The sequence below is a fragment of the Anopheles coustani genome, chromosome 3 (genome assembly GCF_943734705.1).
Source record: "Anopheles coustani chromosome 3, idAnoCousDA_361_x.2, whole genome shotgun sequence".
NCBI lineage: Eukaryota > Metazoa > Arthropoda > Insecta > Diptera > Culicidae > Anopheles > Anopheles coustani.
Genome location: NC_071288.1, coordinates 11,325,837 through 11,351,015, shown reverse-complemented (window position 1 = coordinate 11,351,015; position 25,179 = coordinate 11,325,837). Strand labels below are relative to the sequence as shown.

General features: G+C 44.5%; 5 protein-coding genes across 6 annotated transcripts; 3 read left to right on the top strand and 2 right to left on the bottom strand.

The window, feature by feature from the left end:
- The first annotated feature begins 551 nt into the window (after positions 1–551).
- Positions 552–8,965, top strand: LOC131260776 (uncharacterized). The gene is made up of 12 exons (XM_058262594.1): positions 552–1,237; positions 1,310–2,642; positions 2,710–2,900; positions 2,969–3,134; positions 3,207–3,346; positions 3,426–3,725; positions 5,709–6,395; positions 6,476–7,808; positions 7,876–8,066; positions 8,134–8,299; positions 8,376–8,515; positions 8,591–8,965. Exons 1-12 carry the CDS (start codon positions 552–554, stop codon positions 8,892–8,894), a joined length of 5,637 nt encoding a protein of 1,878 aa, XP_058118577.1. The 3' UTR covers positions 8,895–8,965.
- Positions 8,966–9,188: 223 nt separating this feature from the next.
- On the bottom strand, positions 9,189–13,507 carry LOC131261531 (aminopeptidase N). The gene is made up of 10 exons (XM_058263592.1): positions 12,636–13,507; positions 11,985–12,143; positions 11,548–11,921; positions 11,147–11,486; positions 10,677–11,077; positions 10,327–10,607; positions 10,060–10,259; positions 9,675–9,986; positions 9,518–9,599; positions 9,189–9,429 (listed from the first exon to the last, which is right to left on the bottom strand). The coding sequence occupies exons 1-10, from the start codon at positions 13,505–13,507 to the stop codon at positions 9,295–9,297; spliced, it is 3,156 nt and encodes a 1,051-aa protein (XP_058119575.1). The 3' UTR covers positions 9,189–9,294.
- Positions 13,508–20,944: 7,437 nt separating this feature from the next.
- Positions 20,945–21,537, top strand: LOC131258666 (UDP-N-acetylglucosamine transferase subunit ALG13 homolog). The gene has a single exon (XM_058260024.1). It carries the CDS (start codon positions 21,011–21,013, stop codon positions 21,524–21,526), a length of 516 nt encoding a protein of 171 aa, XP_058116007.1. The 5' UTR covers positions 20,945–21,010; the 3' UTR covers positions 21,527–21,537.
- Positions 21,538–21,798: 261 nt separating this feature from the next.
- Positions 21,799–23,492, top strand: LOC131264422 (methionine aminopeptidase 1). Of its 2 annotated transcripts, none has more exons than XM_058266727.1 (5): positions 21,799–21,902; positions 22,000–22,185; positions 22,266–22,851; positions 22,921–23,060; positions 23,145–23,492. In XM_058266727.1, exons 2-5 carry the CDS (start codon positions 22,020–22,022, stop codon positions 23,375–23,377), a joined length of 1,125 nt encoding a protein of 374 aa, XP_058122710.1. In that variant the 5' UTR covers positions 21,799–21,902; positions 22,000–22,019; the 3' UTR covers positions 23,378–23,492. The 2 variants fall into 2 exon arrangements, with proteins under 2 accessions (XP_058122710.1, XP_058122717.1); XM_058266734.1 differs by having other exon boundaries at positions 21,824–21,902; positions 21,995–22,185.
- LOC131264438 (zinc finger protein 593 homolog) lies at positions 23,463–24,104 on the bottom strand. The gene has a single exon (XM_058266744.1). The coding sequence runs from the start codon at positions 23,992–23,994 to the stop codon at positions 23,506–23,508; it is 489 nt and encodes a 162-aa protein (XP_058122727.1). The 5' UTR covers positions 23,995–24,104; the 3' UTR covers positions 23,463–23,505.
- Positions 24,105–25,179: the final 1,075 nt, after the last annotated feature.

Genomic DNA, 25,179 nt, shown 5'->3' with positions numbered 1-25,179 from the left:
CCTGTGTGTGTATGTGTGAAGTTTATTTCACACGATGTCCATGCGCATGTAACATGTACAACAGGCAGAATATAAATATGTGACAGTGACCTCGTGGCAGTTACACAATAGAAATTCCGAACTCATCTCCGTGTACCCGTTACAAAGTAGATCATATTTTATAGGACACATAGAAATTAGATAGTTAGCAATTAGTATTGTTAAAGATCTAAGGATTCAAAATGATCGACAAACACACAACAAAATATATTTTTACGGATTATTAAACGAAAAAGTTGATTTACCAAAAGAAGTAACAATAAAATTTGTCAATTTAAAGTAACAGCATGTGTCTAGTATAAAAATAATCGCAGGATGTCACCTGATTCGGCATACACGTTTGATAAGATGTAGTGTCTCATAAAATATGGTGTCACATAAGTATGAGCAATGAATGTCAAAACCACAAACTTATCGACTGCGAGCTTTACTACTCATGCACTTGATATAGAAATAGTACCATAAACTGTAATCATCCCTACGATCATATCTGTTCATTCAATTGTTGCAGGATGACGGGCACGAAAGTACTAGCCCTTGCGGCCTTAGTTGCTTGTGGCTTCGTTTTGACGTCAAGGGCAAGCCCTCTAGACCCCGAACGTTATCTGTTGGTCGAAGCCGAACCACGAGCCCAGCCGGAGGATTACCGGTTGAATGATGATGTATGGCCAACGCACTACGAGATCGAGATCAAACCATACATTGAGGCTGAAGCTGGCAAGCAGGCTTTTACCTTCGATGGCAACACAAAAATCACTGTCACTACCGAGAAGCAAGGTGTTACGCTGATTAAGCTACACATGGCACGAATGGACATCAGTGCATGGAGTGTGGTGCAAAAATCAGACAACAGTCTTGTGCAAACCCTCACGCAGATCTACGATAGCGAAACGGAAGTATTGACGCTTCCGCTAGCCAACGGCGTTACCCTTCAACCCAATACGGAATACGTATTATCTTTCACATACGTTGGCAATATGGACGAGGACATGCATGGTTTCTATCGTAGCTACTATCTAGTCAACGGTGTCAAGGTATGGCTTGGATCTACGCAGTTCCAACAAACTCATGCACGTCGTGCGTTCCCGTGCTTCGACGAGCCCCGATTTAAGGCGACCTTCCAGTTGAAGATCAACCATAAAACTCCTCAATACAACGTGTACTCCAACACGCCGATCGTAAATACCGCCCCCTCAGAGTAAGTATTACTTCAAGGCCTGCATTTAGTGAATTGACTATGAGATGATCAATTCTTTCTGTTTATTTGCAGGACAGGACGTACTCTAACCACATTCGGTATGACTCCAAGTATGTCGAGCTATCTGCTGGCATTTATCGTTGCACCTTACGAAGTGAACCAACGCGAAAACATGGGAATTCTCGCCCGCCCGCAAGCCCAGAATCAGACCCAATACAGTTTGGATGAGGGTATTAAAGTTCTGAAGGCCCTTGGAGACTGGATTGATTATCCGTACTCGAATGTACCTGAGATGACGCGCATGTACATGGCGGCGGTGCCTGACTTTTCGGCTGGAGCTATGGAAAACTGGGGCCTGTTGACATACAGGGAGACGAACATACTGTATCGCTCGGATGACTCGACAAGTCTGCAACAGCAGCGCATAGCCGCCGTCATCGCACATGAAATTGCCCATCAGTGGTTCGGAGATCTGTTGACATGTGAATGGTGGGACGTGACATGGCTAAACGAGGGATTTGCTCGCTACTATCAATTCTTTGGCACTGCTTTGGTGGAGCCTTCCTGGGATCTGGAGCATCAATTTGTGGTAGAACAGTTGCAAGGGGTTATGCAAATGGACAGTTTAACCAGTACTCATCCCATGACGCATCCTGTATACACCCAAAGTCAAGTCAGCGGTATTTTCGATAACATTTCCTACAATAAGGGAGCAGTGGTGTTGAGAATGATGGAGCACTTCATGACTCCATCGACATTCCAGGCCGCGTTGAGGGCGTATGTAAAGGAACGTCAGTATACAGCAGTGCGCCCAGAGCACTTGTTTGAAGCTCTCAACCGATATAATCCAAACGTACGAATGTACATGGAACCGTGGACAGTGCAGTCCGGATTCCCTCTGGTAACTGTCACCAGTAATGCAAATGGATTCACCATCACACAAAAGCGTTTCCTCGTCAATGAACCTAATCATTCCGATGCTACATTGTGGCCATTGCCGCTGACCTATGCCACCAAGGCAGCTGATTTCGCCAACACGAACCCAACGTTTGTGATGACAGCTTCTCACGAAATTCCCATGGCCAACGCAGCCGATGTTGAATATTTTATCCTGAATAACCAGCAAGTTGGATACTATCGCGTCAACTATGATGCTGTCTTGTGGGGAAAAATAAGCAAGGCTCTGCACAGCGAAAACTTCGGAGGCATTCATGTGCTCAACCGTGCACAACTCGTCGACGATCTGTTCAATCTGGCCCGAGGAGATGTCGTCCCGTACGATACGGCATTGGAGATTTTGGAATATCTCAAGCACGAAACCGAATACGCACCCTGGCTGGCGGCAGTAAATGGACTGACGACGCTGTCCCGAAGGATTCATGAGGAGGACGAGGATCTGTTCGCGGTAAGTTTCTATTGCTATTGATAACTATCTGTAAGCCATATTATCAACTTCCATTTCTCTTCCGTAGATTCACATCTTGGACATTTTTGCCAAGGCGTATGAAACCGTCATGTTCAAAGCACCGTCTGCCACCGAACGCCGTGTGTTTACCTACATGCGCCAAAACGTCTTGCAATGGGCTTGCAATTATGGTCACGAAGCATGTAGCAAGGCAGCAGTGGCCGAATTCGAAAGATTCTATCAGAACCCTTCAGTGAAGTACGGATTGCCGTATGGCCAGACACTTTTTTCACTTTCAAGTATAATCATAATAATTTATTTTACAGAGTCCATCCCGATCTACGTCAGGTGGTGTACTGCGAGGGTATCCGCAAGGGAACCAAGGCTCATTTCGAGTTCCTCTGGAATCAATACCTGTCTTCCAACATGGCGACGGAGCAGATTCTTATCCTCCAGGGAATGGGATGTGCATCAACGTATGAATTGATTAGTGTAAGTAGATTTTTATTATAAATCATATAATTGGATCGGGAATTTAAAGTGTCTTTATTCAATATGTTTCAGATTATGATGGACGCCATCTCTTCTGAGAACATCCGATCTCAGGATAAGAGCAATGCATACACCTATGTTATCAACAATCTGTATACGTTACCCCATGTATCTCGCTACCTACAAATGAATCATGCGACTTGGGCGGCAGGGTACGTATTGTCATGGACGTCCCAAATCGAAAATTTTGTACAATCACTAACTGTTGCCTCGTAATTTCTCTTCCCACAGCCATGGCAGTTACATGAATGTGGCATCTGCATTCAATAATCTTCTCGCCCGTCTAAGGAGTGACACCGAAAGGGACACGATCAGTGCGTTCATCGAGACAAATAAGAATACCCTCGGTCAGTCCGCTTATGATTCGATCAAGAATGGACTTGCCGATTACGAGACCAACAAGCAGTTCACGCTGCGAAACCGCGACGAAATCCACGGTTTCTTGAAAAAGAAAGCCGATGGAGGCGCCGCTACGGTGTTTGCCAACATGGCATTAATTGTTAGTCTGTTGGTTCTCGTAGTATGTCGTTGGTAAGGACAGCAACGATGCTTGCTGAAATGGAACCATCGATTAAAATAACAGTGACTGTTTCAAATGTTAATAAAGTGATTATAGTAAAATTCAACTTTTCTGCCTTGCTTTTCTGGAATATGGACAGTCTTTCCTCTCGTGGCGAAGGGTGGTTGGGGTAAACTACATACAACAATACAATAAACTTCCTTGTGTACTTCCTTTTGTATTGGCAACTTCCTCCCTTCTGATAAACTTCTTTACTTCTTTTCATTCCTTCACACAACTTGCTCGGACTTCGTTGTAAAAATACAAGTATCGTATTTATTACATATAAATTGGGCAGTTTCTCGAAATAGATGCATCAACGCAATAAACTTTGTTGCGCTCTCTTCTAGTGATTTTTTTTATATTGACGTTATCAGCCTAAGCACGGATTTTGATCGAATTAGTCCGATCGAATTGAGCTCTCAATTTTCATACAAAAGGAATTGAACTTTTATCGTAATATGTATGAAAATGGACCACTCGATTCGATCGGATTAATGCGATCGAAGTCCATGCTGTGGCTGTATAAATGCTTATATTATAATATAATCCATTGATCGAATCTACTCGAAAGAACTGTTTTTCATTTGCAAACATGTTCAAACCTGTTGTAAAATTGGTTATTATCTATTAAAAAGTTTCATTCGAATATCTGTTCATCAATAAGTTCACATGAGTGATCACATGCGCTTTTTACGACCGTGAATCACCTATTAATCTTGTATTGCTGTAACCGGTAATAAGACGTCATAAGTTCTTCTTCATCGTTCATCCAGTCGGTTTTGTGATACGGGTATTTTGCACCTTACCGTCAACGACAGTTCAATCAGGAAGGTTGTTACAAATCAATCAAAATGTAGGTACGAACATATTTAGGGGAAGAGATTGCCACTCCAGCAATTCGTGTGAACCGCGAGAACGTTACCGGCAACAAAGTGGGCACGTCACGAATCTTCTCGCTATCGGTCAGCGCTGTAATACCGACGGAGCGTGTGAGTAAGCTTAACTATTTTATTGAGACCCTTCGGCGGATGCGCTTCGTACAAATATTGATGGGAGCTGGTTATCGGCTGCGTGCTATCGTAAAGTATTGATAATGGTTGTCATCTTGATTTGTTTTTCTTTCCATTCCAAAATTCTTTCCCGCTTCTTCGTGCGATCGAGTACCACCTCTTCTATATAAGAGGATCGACTTTCCCGTCCCGTCGAGTAGTAGCCTAGTATCCTAGGCAAGCAAACAGGTAATTAGACGTGCCATCATCTCTTTGGGGCTAAAGTAGGATAGAAGTGATGAAAATTGTTTCTGCCAAAGAAAATATTTACAAGTGGAAAAACATCTCGCTGGTTCTCAATAACAGTGAACTAATTCATAAAAAACATGTTTGGAATTTTAAAAAATTATAAACATATCGATAAAAAAGTATATTATGAATGTACGTTATTGAAAGTTTCAAGTGACCACGTTTGTAAAATAACAGTTGATTGGTGTCTATCAGTGTTACCAGATTGTTCCTTGATTGCGTAGTGTTGTGTCTCTATCTATGGCCTTACAACAGATATACTTTTAAACAATTTATTCTAATTTTGCTCTGTTAGAATATTGCAATCCATCAAAAGAGAAAGCAAAACTATCTAAGAATGTAAATTCAGCACCATTTACTTTCATTAAATATCAGTGATGGGAGATCCATCAGAATTCGTCGAAAATCTGTAGTGTTTCGCGAAGGTGAAATTTGATTGATAAGCAATCTTATTGATTTGTGTTGACCGTTGCTAAGACAAAACTGAGCTAGTAGCCTTGCGATGAATCATTGTCATTAACTAGATAAGCTAAGACACGTGATATTTCCAATCAATCCACAGAGTGTGAATCCCATTCATGTTTTACATTTATGGCATATTTTCACAAACCGTTATCATTCCAACAATCCAATCAGTTCATTCAATTATTGCAGGATGATGTTCACAAATGTGATAGCCCTCGCGGCCATAGTTGCCTGTAGCTTCGTTTTGACGTCAAGGGCAAGCCCTCTAGACCCCGAACGTTATCTGTTGGTCGAAGCCGAACCACGAGCCCAGCCGGAGGATTACCGGTTGAATGATGATGTATGGCCAACGCACTACGAGATCGAGATCAAACCATACATTGAGGCTGAAGCTGGCAAACAAGCTTTTACCTTCGATGGCAACACAAAAATCACTGTCACAACCGAGAAGCAAGGTGTTACGCTGATTAAGCTACATATGGCACGAATGGACATCAGTGCATGGAGTGTGGTACGAAAATCAGACAACAGTCTTGTGCAAACCCTCACGCAGATCTACGATAGCGAAACGGAAGTATTGACGCTTCCACTAGCCAACGGTGTTACCCTTCAACCCAATACGGAATACGTATTATCTTTCACATACGTTGGCAATATGGATGATGATATGGCTGGATTTTATCGTAGCTACTATCTACTCGACGGTGCCAAAGTATGGTTGGGATCAACACAATTCGAACAAACTGATGCACGCCGTGCATTCCCTTCCTTCGACGAGCCCCGATTTAAGGCGACCTTCCAGTTGAAGATCAACCATAAAACTCCTCAATACAACGTGTACTCCAACACGCCGATCGTAAATACCGCCCCCTCAGAGTAAGTATTATCACTGGGCTTGTTGAGTAGGTTGGGGGATTTTCTCCAACGCTTAATCATTTATCATCGTTTATTGGTAGAACTGGACGTACTTTAACGACGTTCGGAATTACTCCAAAAATGTCGACCTATCTACTGGCTTTCATCGTTGCACCTTACGAAGTGAACCAACGCGAAAACATGGGAATTCTCGCCCGCCCGCAAGCCCAGAATCAGACCCAATACAGTTTGGATGAAGGTATTAAAGTTCTGCAGGCCCTTGATGATTGGGCCGATTATCCGTACTCGAATGTGCCTGAGATGACGCGCATGTACATGGCGGCGGTGCCGGACTTTTCGGCTGGAGCTATGGAAAACTGGGGTCTATTGACCTATCGGGAGGCAAACATTCTATTCCGTTCGGATGACTCGTCCACTATGCAGCAACAGCGTATCGCAACCGTTATATCACACGAGATTGCCCATCAGTGGTTCGGAGATCTGCTGACCTGCGAGTGGTGGGATGTGGCTTGGTTAAACGAGGGATTCGCTCGCTATTGCGAGTATTTCGCTACGGCTCTGGTGGAGCCTTCCTGGGATCTTGAGCACCAGTTTGTGGTAGAGCAAGTTCAAAGTGCTATGCAAATGGACAGTTTAATCACAACGCACCCCATGACGCATCCTGTATACACACAGGCACAAGCTAGTTCCATTTTCGATAACATCTCCTACAATAAGGGAGCTGTAGTATTGAGAATGATTGAACACTTGATGACTCCATCGACCTTTTTGACCGCCATAAGAGCTTATATAAAGGAAAATGCATATAAATCCGTACGCCCAGATCACTTGTTCAACACTCTCAACCGATATAATCCCAACGTACGAATGTACATGGAACCGTGGACTGTGCAGTCCGGATTCCCTCTGGTAACTGTCACCAGTAATACAAATGGATTCACCATCACACAAAAGCGTTTCCTCGTCAATGAACCTAATCATTCCGATGCTACATTGTGGCCATTGCCGCTGACCTATGCCACCAAGGCGGCTGATTTCGCCAACACGAACCCAACGTTTGTGATGACAGCCTCTCACGAAATTCCCATGGCCAACGCAACCGATGTTGAATATTTTATCCTGAATAACCAGCAAGTTGGATACTATCGCGTCAACTATGATGCTGTCTTGTGGGGAAAAATAAGCAAGGCTCTGCACAGCGAAAACTTCGGCGGCATTCATGTGCTCAACCGTGCACAACTCGTCGACGATCTGTTCAATCTGGCCCGAGGAGATGTCGTCCCGTACGATACGGCATTGGAGATTTTGGAATATCTCAAGCACGAAACCGAATACGCACCCTGGCTGGCGGCAGTAAATGGACTGACGACGCTGTCCCGCAGGATTCATGAGGAGGACGAGGATCTGTTCGCGGTAAGTTTCTATTGCTATTGATAACTATCTGTAAGCCATGTTATCAAGTTCCATTTCTCTTCCGTAGATTCACATCTTGGACATTTTTGCCAAGGCGTATGAAACCGTCATGTTCCAAGCACCGTCTGCTACCGAACGCCGTGTGTTTACCTACATGCGCCAAAACGTCTTGCAATGGGCTTGCAATTATGGTCACGAAGCGTGTAGCAAGGCAGCAGTGGCCGAATTCGAGAGATTCTATCAGAACCCTTCAGTGAAGTACGTAGTGTCGTTCGTCTAGTCGCACCAATTAGATAAATTATAGTGATAATAATTTCTTTTACAGAGTCCATCCCGATCTCCGCCAGGTGGTGTACTGCGAGGGAGCTCGCAAGGGTACCAAAGCTCATTTCGAGTTCCTGTGGAATCAGTACTTGTCTTCCAATGTAGCGACGGAGCAGCTTACCATACTGCGCGGAATGGGTTGTGCATCGACGTATGAATTGATTAGTGTGAGTTGTGTTTTCGGCAGGGTGAAATACTCAACCAAACACCAGGAAGATCTATTACAATCAATTGTACTTACAGATTATGATGGACGCCATCGCTTCTGAGCACATTCGATCGCAAGACAAGAGCAATGCATACCTGTATATCATCAATAACCAGTACAATTTGCCACATGCTTCAAACTACCTGCAACAAAACCATGCAATTTGGGCTGCAGGGTGAGTTCGGTGAACACTACGGACGCAGAATATGTACTTACTTACATTGAACTTGCTTTTCTCGCTCTCCGCTAGGCATGGTAGTTACTTGAGTGTTGCCTCTGCATTCAACAACCTTCTCGCCCGTTTGAAGAGCGACACCGAAAGGGACACGATCAGTGCGTTCATCGAGACAAATAAGAATACCCTCGGCCAGTCCGCTTATGATTCGATCAAGAATGGACTTGCAGAGTATGAGACCAACAAACAGTTCACGCTGCGAAACCGTGACGAAATCAATGGTTTCTTGAAAAAGAAAGCCGATGGTGGTGCTGCTACAGTCTTTGCCAACATGGCACTGATTGTTAGTCTTGTAATGCTTGTGGTATGCCGATGGTAGTCTCATAAAGAATGTCTTGCATGAAGGGAAAATTATACATCACTTCTTAAATGAAAAATAAAGGAACATGAAATATTGTATACGTGAAAGTGTTTTTTTCGTAAAATTTTAGGCAAGTACTTTAACCTGTTGAGGCACTAAACGATCCAGCTCAGTTTTTGGATCGATCACGTGCGCTATTTGTAACATTTCTCTCTCAACGGCCGTCAAGCATCTCCGGTATGCACAGTAATTCCAAACTATCATATAACTTTATTTATCTTAAGTACGCTCCTTAAATCAATAAAACTGCTTGCAACTAATTGAGTTACTACCGGCTAGCCGTTGCTACCTCGATCTTTTACGCTTTGGATAAGTCCACTGTTCCACCCCGAACTGGCCAAGAGACCACACTACGTTCCTAAACCTCATTAAGCCAATTAACAATCGGCTGCGCGTTTCGGTTTAACCACGCAATATTTGCCTCCGTCAGCTCAATTGCCTGCTGTATGGTGCGGCCACTATCTTTCAAATGTGTTTCGGCAAACTCCTTGAGCTGTGAAAGATGAAAATAGTTTAAAAAATATGTAACATTGCCAATCAGTTGGGTTTTGGGCAACGGTTTTGTTTGTGTTGTAACGTACCGCTAGTAGCTCCGACTCGGTATTGAACCGTTTCGTCGAGTACTTGAGAATAATGTTCAAGTTTGACATAGAAGCACCGAAGCTGAAAACAAATGTTTAGACGTGCAATAAAGAACCGCAAACTTGAGTACCATGGTATTCCCCTAAATGTACTTACTATTCCTTCAATTTTGACCAATTGTTGCGCATATAGTCGAACGCGAGTGACTGACCGATGACATTGTCCGCCACGGACAAGAACACTCGGAATGCATCCTGCTTCCGAATGCCAGACTCGTCAGACATCGAGCTCTCGAGGTATCGCGTCAGTATCCACGGTACCCGAGAGCAACCCATGGCGGAGAGAAGAATCTCCTTCTCGCTTGCAACGGTCGCCTTCTGGAACCGTTCCCAGGCAAAATCCCATTCTGTTTCGTCGCCATATTTGATGGCCGTGCAGTACACGGTACTTTTGAGGTTGGGTGAAATTCTACCGAATGGAAAGGAAAATGCTAGAAAACTCACACGCTTCCGTGCTGGACAGAACTCAATAGAATACTCACGGATTGTTAATGTCCGGATTTGGTTGCTGCATCCAATCGTAGTATTTGCGAATGCAATTATTAACGCAATCCTTGCTTCCCAAGTGGCACAAAGCTTTCAGCACACTTATTCGCTTATACACAACCAGCAAATCATTACCGGGGTGATCCTCGAAGCCTACTTCTGCGTAGATCTTTTCCATCAACTCTAATGAGTATTTCTGCATGGAGTATATTAAAATCGTTAATGTAAAACATACTGTCTAAGTTTAAACAGCGCTATCACACCTTGAACAGTCCGTAATTTCTGGTACGGATGAGCATCGAGTCGATGTAGTTTAACGAAGCAATGGCTGTCTTCCACGGTACGTAGTCTGTCTCGTGCTCGAGGTATCGGGTAACATTCAGTGCAATCGCGTAGTCCAAGTACCCCGCACGGGCTAAATTCAACGCGTCATCGATCAGCTGCGCACGATTTGAGGCCGCTATCGATCGAAACTTGGTTCTGTCTTGCAGATGACTAACTATCATTTGCCAGTTGCGTTGATCGTAGTTTACTCGATAGTATCCTAAAGACGAGACCGTGTAAGAGTTTGATTATAATGGCACTAAGTATCTGTTAACGGCTGTCTGCTCACCTGTCTGTTGCACGTTCACCACAATCCAGTCGTGGCTGGGAATGTCGTGATTGTTCATTTCCAACGATGCCTCGGCTTTCATCCAAATATTTGGCTTCGTCTGGCGGAAATTACTTTCGCCGAGTGTGGTGTAGGTTATCGGAATCCACCAAAGGAACCGCTCGCCCAGCAGGGCCGCATCGGAAACGTTAAGGGCATTTGCAAACGAGAACCGTTCCTGGCGAAACACGATGCTGTTCATGTCGTAGTTGCGTAGCACGGATACCACGGGAAATCCGGTCTGCAGCGTCCAAGTGTCCATGATTTCCTTCACCGAAGTGTACTCATCGAAGATGCCCCCTCGTCGAGCTTCGTTGGTGAGATATTCCCACAGATCATCCTGGTTTGCACTCTGGTACTTTCTGGAAGGAAAATCAAATCATGGGTTCACATGGCATTACACCAACAAAGTGCGGTGGGCGTGCACATACTTTTCGTTTAGATAGTTCGTCAGTCCCCGCTTAAACACGTCCGTCGTGAGGAAGTGATCCATCATGCGGATGATGGTGGCACCCTTGCCGTAGGAAATTTTGTCGAAAATCTCATGAATTTCCTCCGGATTGTGCACCTCTACCGAAATTTGATGCGACGACGAGAGGGCGTCCAGCGAGAACACATTGTGCAGCTCGTTGACCACGAACTGTTCCATCGGCTTCCACTTCGGTTCAACCGCGTCCACCCCGAGGTATTCCATGTAGCTGGCGAAACCTTCGTTCAGCCATAGGTCGGTCCACCACGAGGGTGTCACCAGATTGCCAAACCACTGGTGGGCTACGGATGTGAAGGATACTATTTTACTAACCATACCAAACGAGAACACACTACAACTAACCGAGCTCATGCGCCACAACGGTGATCACATGTTGCTTATTGCTGAGGGCGGACACGTTCTCCTCGTACAGCATTGCCGTCTCGCGGTACGTTATGAGGCCCCAGTTTTCCATCGCCCCGGCACTGAAATCCGGCAGGGCAATCATGTCCACCTTGGGCAGCGGATACTCGATGTGGAAAAAGTCCTCCAGGAACTTGAGCAACTTCGGACCGACGCTCAGCGCGTACTGAGCCGATCGGATCGAGTCGGAACGCGCCCAAACCGAAAAGTTACCCTCCGTCAGGTTGCGGAAGTCACACACGACGAATGCCACCAGGTACGTGGACATCGGTACGGACTGCTGGTAAACGTCCCACACGTAACCCTCGATGTCGCTGTAAGTGTGGTTCAATCTAGAACACTGGAGACCACGCGTCCGACCATGCAAATGCACTTACCTTGCATCGTAGGAACGCAACCGAGGCATATTGGACAGTGAGACCATATCCTTTGGTCGGGCAATGCTGATGTTGAACCGTGCCTTAAGTGCAGGCTCATCGAAACACGGAAAGGCACGTCGTGCATCCGTTGGTTGGAATTGTGTCGTAGCAGTCCACCTAAAACGAAGGTTAAGTTTTTTATTGAATAGCGAAACAACCAACTCTACAAGCTTATTTTCATTATTAAAAAAGCAGTTTTGTTGTACTATTCCTGTAGTTTCAATTTACATACATTCTACAAGGGTAAAATTAGATTACTTATTATACTACATAGGTTTGTATGTACAAATTCAGCAGACTCTCGATTATACGCGCCCAAGAGTGGGATTATTTTTACTGTTTTGAGATTATACCTAAGAAGTAATACTAACCATACCATAATTAAGTATATATTTAATAAAAGTTCTTTTTCGTGTGATTTACTTTATATCAAGCGATTAAGCTAGGAACGTCTGATAGCAAATACCAAAAGCAGTTAAACAATCTGGAATAACCGCGGATAATCATGAGTCTACTGTAATAAAAGAAAGCAACAGATCGTTATCAGCTAAACACCTATGGGGTACAAAATGTATTGGAGATATCTTAACATCCAACCGCTAACGTTACCTCGTTTCATTGTTCGCTGTATACGAGCTGCGATAGAACCCTTGCAGATAGTTATTCAGTACGCCCTCGTAACGAAGCCGGACCACATACTGATCGCCCTTGCGAAGGGGCGTCTTCAGCATCAGCACATAGAACTGCTTGCTGTCGATGGTAAGGTTACGGTCGATTTCGATCCTTTCTACTATCGGATTTTCCGTAGTTTCCCCGTCTGCATTTGACGGTGATTTTCCTGCCTGTTCATCCACCATCCGCCGCTCCACGGTTGCCTCGTGGATGACGAGGGCAGCCGCATGGAGCGTCACGTTGTCGCAGCCTTCGAGCACGTTGACGACGATTTCTACCGTGCCGTGGAAGGTAAAGTTGTCCTCCACCAGCCACGGTACGAGCCGAATGTCGTACGCAACGGGTTCGATCGATCGAGGCAGGCGCAAGTTCTCCCGAGCCGCTGACGTAATCGCCGTGTCGCTGTCGTTCGACGAAGGTTGTGCCATGGCATCGGTTCCGGTGTTGCCCGGTAGGCCGCTGTCGGTAGGCACACCGTCCGTGTGGATAGGTGCCTGGGTCACTACCGCAGAGGTCACAGGCGGCACTTCGGTAACGGCCAGAACCTGTTGATGCTGGTGCTGGTGCGATGCCGATGAGTGTTGATGTTCGCAGATTGTCGTATGCGGAAGGGACCCAAGAAGATGCTCCTCGCAAGAGGCAAAGTGATAAATCAGCAGTCCGGAGCCAAACAGAAGGCAGCACACGATGGCAACTGTGGCCAGCAGCGTCGTCCGTGTGATAAGGTAGCCCCGGGGCCCTTGGACCGTTGTGCCGTCCACCTCTACGGCGAGTGATTCTCGGATTTGCATCTTGCTGTTATTGTTCATGACTCTATGCTGTTGATGTGCGTTGCTGTTACTCGATTGATAACTGTTAACGCCGGTCTTCTGTTACTGCTGGGGACGACATTAAATTCGACCAATCGATCCCGATCTCACTTGTCGGCTATCTGGAGGAATGCTGGGAATGAGCGCAACGATGGTCTTTATTAATCTGGATTGCATTAATTTGAATCGATTAAAAACATAACCATGTCGGGAAGCAAGGATGGTCTACTTCAGGAATTATATTTCTTCTGGATGCGGTATGTTTTATGACCTCAAGCAATTTATAGACTTCCATTGCCTGTGAAGACTTTGCTTGTGTTTTACTTTATTTTTACCTAATGAAGGAAGCGGTATTAATTTATGGTCAATTAAAAACCATGGGTTAATTTCATCAAAACACTATCGTAATAAAACCGAAACGTTTTTTTGACAATCTAACTGAAAAAACGTTGAAATACATTAGGTATAACTGGCTTTCACCTAAATTTGGACTAAAAATGTTTAACAGAAATTAAAAAAATATTGTTAACCCTGCTGGAACATGAAACGCTGTGTGCGATATGCGCCGAAAAGGGTCGATTCGAGGCGATTAAACAAAGTCGTTTCCAATCGATGTCTTACTCAATCAGCAACCCCCATTGCCTAGAATATCCTTTTTGTGTCATTTTATCGTTCTTTTCTATCCGGTTTTCCGGCTTAATGTCAACCGTTTGCAACGGAATTGAAACCGCAAAACGAACCACGTCCCATTTTTTTTTTTCATTCAAATATTCGACACATCCGGCACACAGTAATGAGTCACATGCATAATCCAATCACATTCGTTTCCTTCGCTGCCTTGTGCGGCTACGTTTCACGGTGTTCACTTTCTTGTCCACATTTTTCACCCCTCTTTTCCCGCAAAACCATTTCGCAGCCGACCGCCGCAGGAAGAACGCGTGAGAGAATTGCAAGACGACATAATCTTCGGCATGGAAACGGCATTCGTCCTGTTCGTGGCGGGATGGGCCGACACCCTTATTCACAAAAGCCAAAAAGGCATGCGGCCCATATGGCGACGGCGATGTCGTTGCAAATGTTTAGACTGATTATTTTTCAGTCAACTTTTTTTTCATTCCCCGTTAATTCCGCTTGGCATGAAACCCATTCTTTGCGCAACGTTCCGTGAAGGTCTCAGTTAAAAAATAAATTGAAATTATGAAAAAGGATGTAGGAGTCCATTTGTATTTTTGAATAATGCACAACAGAACCCTTCGAAAAGTTACCATATGCTCTAAAAAAAGATATGCCCGTAGTTAATGAAAAAAAAGTTGTATAAAATGTATTTTTTCTCTAATTAATGTGTTAGCATTAGTTATAGCAGTGCGAAAATTTGGCGTTAATCCGGGTTGTAAATTTATAATATCAAAATTTGATGTATGAAAATACTGTAGTTTGTTTAAAGGCCAACCTATAAATGTTTCCTATTGAAAAACAAAATGTGTATTTCTGAGGATCAAATCTAATCATTGACTAGCTTAACTTCTCTTCGGAAGTTAGGGAAATTGATCTTGACAATGAAACTTGAAAGTGAATACAAATGATAAACACTTTCTACATGTCATACGAAAAATAAAATTATATTCATTAGATATAAGGTAACAAAGGGGGTCCGCGACAGCCGAGCGGTAGCGCCGGTTAGAAAATCGGCTCATGAGCGTTGGGGCTCACCACCTCGACGGCGTGGGTTCGAATCCCAACCGAGACCGGACCCTCCCCTGTACGAGAGGACTGACTATCCACGTACTACAACAGGGAAACAAGTCTCGTAAGCCCTTAACGGGCAGGCATGACCAAGAGGTCGTTACGCCAAGAAGAAGAAGGTAACAAAGGAGAGGCATAATTCGGTCTCCACTTTTCCCAGTATTGATTATACTTTAACGGTGATTAGGAAACAACTTTGCTTTAAACAAATTATTAAAATATTTCAATTGTTTGCATTCATTCTAATCTCATTCACGTTGGCCTCGTTTCCTTGCTGTTCCAAAGTATTCTTTTTCGTCGTTCGTCTTTTCGACTGATAATGATTTGCAAAGGTTCGCCCTCATCTACGCCATACCAGAGTCAATGGTGACCAATGTCCTCTTTACATCGAACAAGAAGAAAAAACGTCCACTTGTGCTTTACTTCACTGGGCTACGACCGTTCCATCAGTTCGCTTCGAAAAGGAGTTGAACCGTGAAACGGTGATAACGGCATGTCAACTGGACGCCTTGCATGAGCTTCTTCCATTGCAGCATCAGTTTCGGGATGTCGTAGGAAACAAAAATAAAAAATAAACGAAAAAATAAAACAAACCAACCGGTGTAAAGTAAACTGTTTCGAGACACACTAACGGTACCGCAATTCACAGCACCAGCAGCAGGTTGGATGAATCGAAAGGTGTCAGGAAGAGACTGTCGATCCGAGCGGAGATTGATGCTCACCCGATCCAGTGCAAATCGACCAAAGCGGGTCGGAGAAATTCTACACCGGATCTGCGACCAGCTTTGGCCACTAGTACTGTACCCCGAAAAATCCGACATCATACGAGCCACGGTTCAAGAACGTTTACCCGATGCGGTTCGATTACAGGACGGAGCGACCAACCGGGTGTCCTGTCAACTCGTATGAAATATTTGCCGATTAAATTACCGGCACCGATCCCGTCGCTCGTCGGCTGTCATCCGGTTGAGGCATACGGAGGAAGCGGTAGTTATTGAAGGAAAAACGATGATCGTTTACGATGGCCTCAGACAAAACGGTTGCGGAGGGGGCAGCGAAGGAAGCGGCAAGACTGGTAATCACGGAAATCCTTCACCACTCAAAGAACTTGCATTGTTACATGCTGGTTAGCGTTTGGCGTTGGGACAGATTTACAGTCCAGAACCAGCGCGATCATGAAGCCCCCACAGGCCGGCCGGCATGGGTGCACCACCCAATCACGTTGAATTTAAATGCAACAATTAACCAGCATAACTTAAGTTATGCTGCACGGACTGGAAATGTGGCCGAAGGAAGCTTACCCTATTTTGTCACCAGTGCATCCCGACGAACGGGAGAAAGATACAGCGTTACGAACCACAGCAGACCCGGACCGGATGTGGTCGTATTAAATTCTATTCCCTCGTCTCCTTCTCAGTTTTATGTGGCCCGATTTTTTTTTTCGTTCAATTTCTCAAAACCCCATTGTACTTGCGGTCTTCCGCAGTGGGGTTTTAAGTAATGGTTAAATTTTTAAACACATCACCAGGGCGCCCCCGCTCGATCTCATCTCGTCGCGTTCTCGCTTTCGTTTGATATTCTATTATATTATTTCGGCCGCAAACCATTCGCCGTGGCCAGTGTCGTTCGGTGGCGAACGGAAGAGAATGGCGGTCGGTGGGATCACAGTGACGGCAGCATATTGTTATGCTAACCTCGCACGCCACTCGTTCCTGCCCGAAGACGAAGAAAAGACCGTCGGTATTACCATTTCAAATCAAAGGGATGATACCGGAGCCACCCAAGGGGGCGCCTCCAAAGTGTCCGACTGAATTCGGTACGATGAACAATGGAACATGATGGTTCAAATTTATATAAAATATTTTATAATTCCTCGTGGAAACCGTTCGCTTCATCAATGATGGTTTTTGTCTTTTAGAAAATTTGGAAGTTTACGAATCAGTCGGTATTAAAACAATTAAAATGTATACAAATGAATACAAATAAGTGCACAAAATCCAGTATAAGATTTTATTTTAACAATCCTCTGTTTTTTTATACAAAACACTTTTTTTATACAAATTTAAACACACTTTTACTGCAAATAGGTTGCCGAAATTAGCATTCGCAATTCTTCTTTGTTATCACACCGCCCGATATCGATTTGTACCCTAAATGCGGGTTAGTGTGGAATCGCTTCGTTATGAGACGGATAGTACACATTTATATCGGTCCAAAAAAAGTAGCTTAACGGCGTGGCAAATCATCATAACGTCAACCGCAAAGAAACACATCTGAACGCTGGTTCCGAGCGAAGGCAAAGAAATAAATCGGCTCCTTTTGCGGCTTGGTTTGTGCTCGACCCAAGTAGGGGTGGTTTTATGGCCCGTTCTTTTCCGTTCTAAGTTGTCCGGTTCGTCGGCCTGGCCGGGTTGAACATCGGCTACAACATAAGTCACTGACCGAGCCGGGGTACCATTGCCCGAAGCTCGAATAAAATAAAATAGACCTTCACAAGCCCAGAGTGAAACCGGCGGCGAGTGCTGCTACTACTGGAGCTTATTGTCACACGCACGCTGGGACAATTAATCCAATCGCATCCCGAACGGATTCGTTAACGAATTATGCTCGCTCCCGCATACGAAATGAGCGCAGGTTCGGGTGAGGTTAAAGGGTCGGGTTGCCCCCAGCTGGAGCGTCACTCGACTCAAACCTACCATCCGTTCCCTTGTTGGGAAACGTAGTATGACGTCGGCCAACTTGGATTGCTTGGAAGTGCGTGATTCGTGCCGATGAAACAAGCGGATAAATTGATATCATTGATGTGTTATCAAAACATGATTAACAGATTTTATCGATTTTATCGAAACAATCCATTATAATTCCTTGGATTGGCTATACAGTTCATTGTTCAATAACCATGTTTCTAATTCCTATGCTTTATGTACAAAAACTGTAATAAGAATTGATAAAAAAAGTTTTTCTCATGATGATACTCGTAAATGCTTCTCCAACTACACTAATTTCGTGTACTTTAATTTGCCAAGAAATTCTTCGAAAAATGTACATGACCTTGGATATTCGCAACTGTTGTGCCACTAAAGCAGAACCTGCGAATCAATTGGAGCATCTAACGATAGTAGCGAACTTGCTATCTTACACTGTCAGATTAGATAAGAAAGAAAACACTGTTACGCATATCTTGGCATAGAGTGCGTAGGGCAGACGCATGGAATAGGTCCTTTGTAAGAGAAACAATTTGGAATTAAATTAAATCGTTATCCTTTCCGGAAATAGATACGACACGTGCAATGCATTAACATTGCCTACTTCAAGGGGTATGAAACCACGTAATCACATTGTTATATCGGTGATACAACATCCAATATGTCGATATGCTTTCCGGGTGAAAGAACACTTCGTCCTTCGAAGCATCTAATGAACGCTGGACAAACTTTACCCCCGACCTTGTAGAGTACCGGGTGCGGACTCTTGTGCAGTTGAACACTTTCAGTTAAAAGAGAAAAAGCGCATCGCATCGTAACTGTTCCATGATTCATCACTCCTGGGCAATACGCCGATCGGTTGCAACATATGGTCGGATTCGGTGGATGATGCGGGAGAAGTAACGTTCAAACATAATTGATTTATCAAATCAGGGTCGTGGCGAGTGAACTGTAGCCAGTTCACACCACTGCGTACTATCGTCCAATCGGTCCGATACCTAGAGCATCCTCTAGCTTTGCAGGGAGATTATGGGGGACGCCATGCTGCCTGCCGAGGTAATTCGAGCGGCTGGTCGTATTTACCGTAGAAGATTGAGTAATCCCAGGATTGCTGGCCGTCCATCCCGTGCCTGGTGGGAATGGTCTGAAAGCGGCTGACGGGAGCAGGGCGGAAGGAAGCGGAATATACTTTGTTTTCTCGCTCCACACTCTTTCCGGGATGAGAAAGTGCCTTCCGTCGCTACTTTTGCGCGGTCTCGCTGATACCCGGAGCCGGTCCAGTAGTGATGCCAGGGAATTTAGGATCGTAGATTGGCACTTGAATTGATTCAAGGCCAGCTGTTGCCGGACCGTTTTGTCTTTTGGGATTAAAGTCCCGCGCATACCGTTTCCATTATGTCGATCAACTGGTCGTTTGGATTTATTAGAGAACGTTTGTTTTGTTTCCAAGATTTGTCCGTGCGAATATTTCTACAATGCTGTGTTCAAGTTTTTCTATCATTTGACGTATCCTGATCCCCAAAGAATCGGTTTTATAGATTTCAAATTTCGATATCGATTATTGAGAATGTTCCTCCTTCTTTCTTTTCGTTGGTTTATATCCATTAATTTTCCAGTAATAGAGAATGGTTCATTTGACATCTATGAAACAATAAATGCCTATACGAGCTGTCTGTTAACACCTCAATCACACAAGTGGCACCGGGATGTTACAATTTGAACGAAACGACCAGACAGATAAAAGTGTACATGTTGACTGCCACACGGCCGCATGCATTTCATAAGCGGCAACCACCCGCTCTTACGATGCGCAATTGATCGATTGGTTATTATAGCCGCATATCAAATGTAAGGTACGGAATACCGATACTTGGACAGCACCTGCATCGGCACAAACTAGGAGGTTTATCCATATGGCCAGAGGATTGCAATGCGTTATATCTAGCAGTGCGGTGCTAATTGGCCAACAAGCCACCGACGCTTCCATCTTCGCGATCCATCATCGGGCCATCGATCATGAACTGTTTATCCGCGTGGTGATCGACCCGCTTACAAATGCTCGTGTACTAGTTCTGGGAAGTGTTTAATGTTTTCATCCACCTTAAATTAATACGATGGTGCCAAGGATGGCAAAGTATACATTGGTGCCTGCAGATCGTACGGGAAGAGGTTTTGACTAGAAAGGATTTTAGTATATTAGCAGTACTCACCCAACTTCGGAGAAAATGTATTTCTAGTTTTACGCAACGTGTAAGATGTTTACCAATCTGTTGAAATATGGAAACCCTTTGCTTGAAGGATACTGCATATCGCCCGACCACATAGAATCCCAACTCGCACTTGTGTTTTTAATTATTCGTTCGACTTTATAAATTAATCAACGCGGCGCGAAGACAGTGATGAAAGACTGTTTTACGAAAACACCTTGTAATCGTGTCGGATGTTCATCTATATGATCATCTGATCTTTTCTTTACATCGTCGTCCGAACTCACTTTGAATTGTTTGTGTTTTTTTTATCACGCGCTATTTTCGGCAAGGAATTGATTCGTCTTATTATTTGTACTGCTTCTTGATAGGTTCAGCGTAAGAGTAGTTTTTAAATACTCTTCATGCACCATGCACCACACACGCGGAATGGCTATTTTGATACATTTCTTGCCTAAACGTGTTGATGTCTGCCGGCGTAGAGTTTAGAATCGATGCACATGTTAAATACACTTGAAACACGCCGCGGCCTCTCAGTACGCAACCTCTGGGTTTGAACATCCATACGCAACTGAAACGACGAAATCAAAATTGTTTTCCGCCCCTGGTTGTTCGAAATCGAAATGATTGTTTTTCGCATTCATCAGTTCATTCTGTTCATTTGGTGGATGACAAATGACAACAACGCGACTATCAGAGGGCCCGATACTCATGAATGAAGTAATTCTTGAACAGCTGTTTACGTCAAAATATTTGTTTACGTTCTTTACGTTTCGGAAACGAAAACCACATGTCTCATTTCTATACAAATTCGTTTAAAGGTCCAGAATAGATATTTAATTTCCACAATGATCAAAAAATCGTTCAAGAACGTGTTCGTTACCGTTGGCACAACACAGTTCGACGAATTAGTTCGTGCAGTCATCTCTAACGACGTCCTGGAAGAGCTAGTTAATCTCGGTTGCGAAACGCTTACGATACAGTTTGGAAAAGGCTTGGAACCTGATCTTCGGAATGCGAACCAACGCACCACCATCAGTGTTACTGGCTACAGTCTGAAAAGCAACATTGCGGACGACATTTCCAAGGCGGATCTCGTGATAAGCCACGCCGGAGCTGGAAGCTGCATAGAGGTGCTGGAAGCCGGAAAAACCCTGATTGTCGTAGTCAACGAAACCCTGATGGACAATCATCAAACCGAGTTAGCTGAGCGGCTTAACAAAGAAAAATGTTTATTTTACTGCACTCCGGACACTCTGCAGTCAACATTAGTTGGTAGTGATTTTAGTCAGTTGCAAAGTCTTGCCCCAGGGGCATTAGATAGTTTCGTTGACCACTTGGACAAGTTTATGGGCTTTAAATAAAAGCAACAGAAGTGTAGGGTAAAGTAATACATGTGTGGGCTCTCTACAAAATTACTTTAAAAAATCTGTGATTGTTTGGAAAATGATTATGCTACAATGTTTTTGCTCATGCATCGCCTTTGAGAATAAAGGAATAAATTTATAAAATAAATTGTAAATTAAGCGACATTTGCATTCCTTAGAATTTTATTGTCGATTTCTCGTAAATGATAAACATTTTATCACAAAGCCGCTAGGGTGGTTGAGCATAAACAACGTTGCACAACTGACGTCTTTGTTGTCAAAACGACAGCAGTGAAAAAAAGGAAAATTAAAGCATGCATGAAGCATTCTTGTTCTTATAAGGATTAACCGGTTTCTTCTCCCGTACAGTTAGGTAATTCTTGTTTTATTTGCTTGATTTACCATTTTTTATCGAATCGCCTGCATTTCGTAAACGCCGTCTACACTTCGTCGTATCGTTGCTAGTAAAGTGCGCCTGTGAATTAGCAAGATGAGTGAAATGGCGAAACACCTCTGCGGAACGGACAACTGTAAGAAGTCGGCAACGCTGCAGTGTCCAGTGTGCTTGAAGCTAGGCATTCAAGGATCCTTCTTCTGCAGCCAGGAGTGTTTCAAAGGATCCTGGAAGGAGCACAAATTCATCCATCTGCTCGCAAGTAAGCGCAAGCTTTTAAGACCGGCCCATTGCTCGGCCCAGCACTGCATACCAATAATCTGCCCTATTTCCGTCCCACAGAGGATAAGGATTCCAACGCGTACAACCCGTGGCCTTACTATACGTTCACCGGCAAGCTGCGGCCCTTCGAACAGTCGCCTATGCGCACGGTCCCGCTTGCGATTCCCCGGCCGGACTATGCGGATCACAAGGAAGGTCGATCCAAGTCGGAGGAAGCACTACGGGGGAATAATACGATCAAGATTCTGGATGACGAGGAAATTGAGGGCATGCGTGTGGCCTGCCGATTGGGACGTGAGGTACTTGACGAAGCTGCCAGAGTGTGCGGTGTCGGCGTCACCACGGACGAAATAGATCGTGCTGTTCATGAGGCTGCCATCGAGCGGGAGTGCTATCCTAGTCCGTTGAATTATTACAACTTTCCGAAGTCTTGTTGCACTTCGGTGAATGAAGTTATCTGCCATGGAATACCGGACAAGCGTCCGCTGGAGGATGGAGATTTGTGCAATGTTGACGTCACGGTATACCATCGCGGCTTCCATGGGGATTTGAACGAAACGTTCTTCGTGGGAAATGTTCAGGAACAGCATAAGAAGCTGGTGCAGGTCACATATGAGGCGTTAATGAAGGCGATTGACATCGTTAAGTATGTTTTTCTCATAAAACATTGCCTACAAGAACTACAAAGAACATGTTTACCCTTTTCTACCCTCAGGCCCGGTGAACGCTATCGTGAAATAGGAAACGTAATCCAAAAGCATGTGCAAGCCCATGGATATAGTGTTGTTAAGAGCTATTGTGGACATGGAATACATCGATTGTTCCATACTGCCCCTAATGTACCCCATTATGCCAGTAAGCTGTGTTCTGATGCTACACATTCATCCCGGCGTTCTCAAATAATCATACTAATGCAGTTGAAAATTTTTCCCATTGTAGAAAACTCAGCTGTAGGCGTCATGAAACCAGGACACTGCTTTACGATTGAACCAATGATTTCGGAAGGTACCTGGCGAGATGTATCGTGGCCAGATGATTGGACTGCGGTTACCGCGGACGGTAAGTATTCGGCGCAGTTCGAACAAACTTTGCTCGTAACGGAGACTGGTTGCGACATTCTGACGAAGCGACGAAACGAAACTGGCACACCGCACTTTATGGATCACATGTGAACCCTGAGGGTTACAGCGCTGGAATCGTACCAACCATAAGAGGATAGGATCATGCAAATCGTTCCCAGTCCCAACGTTAATTTTCAAATAAACATCCTCTTTTTTTCATCGTTTATTTAACCGGTTTATTACAATTCTTCCAACACTTGCTTAAAGTCGGTATACTTTTTCGCTTTAGATAGCTCCCGCTTGGCAGGTTTTTCATCTTCCATGACGGTATCTACTTTAATCCGTTTACCTGCCTCAACCTCTGGCAGTGACGGTTGCGTTTCCATCTTTCGTTTTTGCGGCTGGACAAAGCTACCGTGCCCCGCGGCTCTCAACGAATCTTCTACCGTATATGGTTCGATTTCGAGCGCCTTCAAGCGCCGTTTGTGTACCTTCGTGCGGAAGTGCGCTTGCATGGCCTGGTCGTTGATGTAGTACGTCGCACAATGTATGCAGTAGAACTGTGCGAATCCGGGTTTATCCAAATCAATTTCTTGCTGCAGTAGCTGTTCCGGATTTTTCTTCAAATCGGCATCGATCTCGTCTAAATCCTTCTTTCGGGACCGTAGTCTCCAGCGACGGCGTAGATGCGTATTTCCATCGTGCATTTTCTTCCTTCGGTACGGCATTTCTGTTCTCTGTCCGGTTGAAATGGAGTTTGTATGAGGAAAGTGAATAAATTACGGGCAAACGTTTGCCGATAGAAAACAAAACACAGGATTGTTGAAATCCACGAGGTACAAAAGTCTGACGGTTCACAGGGTGCTTCAGTTTGAAGCCTCGGAACTGAATTGAAACAGCTTCCACTGGGAGCGGATAGCGATAGCGCTCCAGATGGTCCTGGGGACCATTCACAAGCTCGATTTAGCCTTTGGATTAATTCAACCATTGATTGTACAATTGTTAAAGTAAGACATCATATGAAAAATCGGCATTAGATGAGCATGTATGATATGACGGATTGGGATTCGGATTCGAAGATCCGGATCTCAGAATGGATTTGAGTCGAAAGATTCGAATCCTTGTAGGGATTCAGTTGTTCCATCACTAGTTCACAGGGTGCTTCAAATTGTAAAGCGACGGCTAGACACAGCGGTATTCGCACGAATATTCCCGCCGTCCAGCGGGAATCCCGCTGGACGACGGGAAACTCCATATGAAAAAAACGGATTTCGTTCCCGCTATGTTTAAAAAACGCGAAACTACGACCCGGCGGGAACGGACGCATTTGCGTAATTGAAACGTTTCATGAAAAGTTTCATTCGCTTGCTACAACAACGTCGGTATGGGCAACGTATATGGATGCGGCCGATGTTGTTGGAGAGAAACCAAAATGCGAGTAGTCTTCGACGCAAAATTTTGGAGGAGGAACTCAACAACACCATTCATAAACTTTATATTTGATAATGACTCACTTCTTCTTCTTCTTCTTTTATGCGAGTCGGGGTATATCCTCCTACGTTAAGTCGAACGTTAGTTCCCTTACTCGTACTCAGAGGCATACCGACTCTGACACGAGCTCCTATGCAGGGGCTCGTGCTGTAGGACCGACTGTGACAGCCATATGTCCAATAATGACTCACAATTCCACTTTTACCTGCCGCCAATTTAGATCACGTAAACAAACTAAAACGTAAACAAAGCTTCACTTTGACAGATCGGACGAATAAGCTCGTTCCCGCTGGATATTTTGTCGAATCTGGGCAACTTTTTCCCGTTCCCGCCACCGGGAATTCCAGGCAAGTTTAAACAGCGGTTAACAAAGAAATGAAACTTTTGACAATTTGACATTTGTCATTGAAATATTTCGGAAT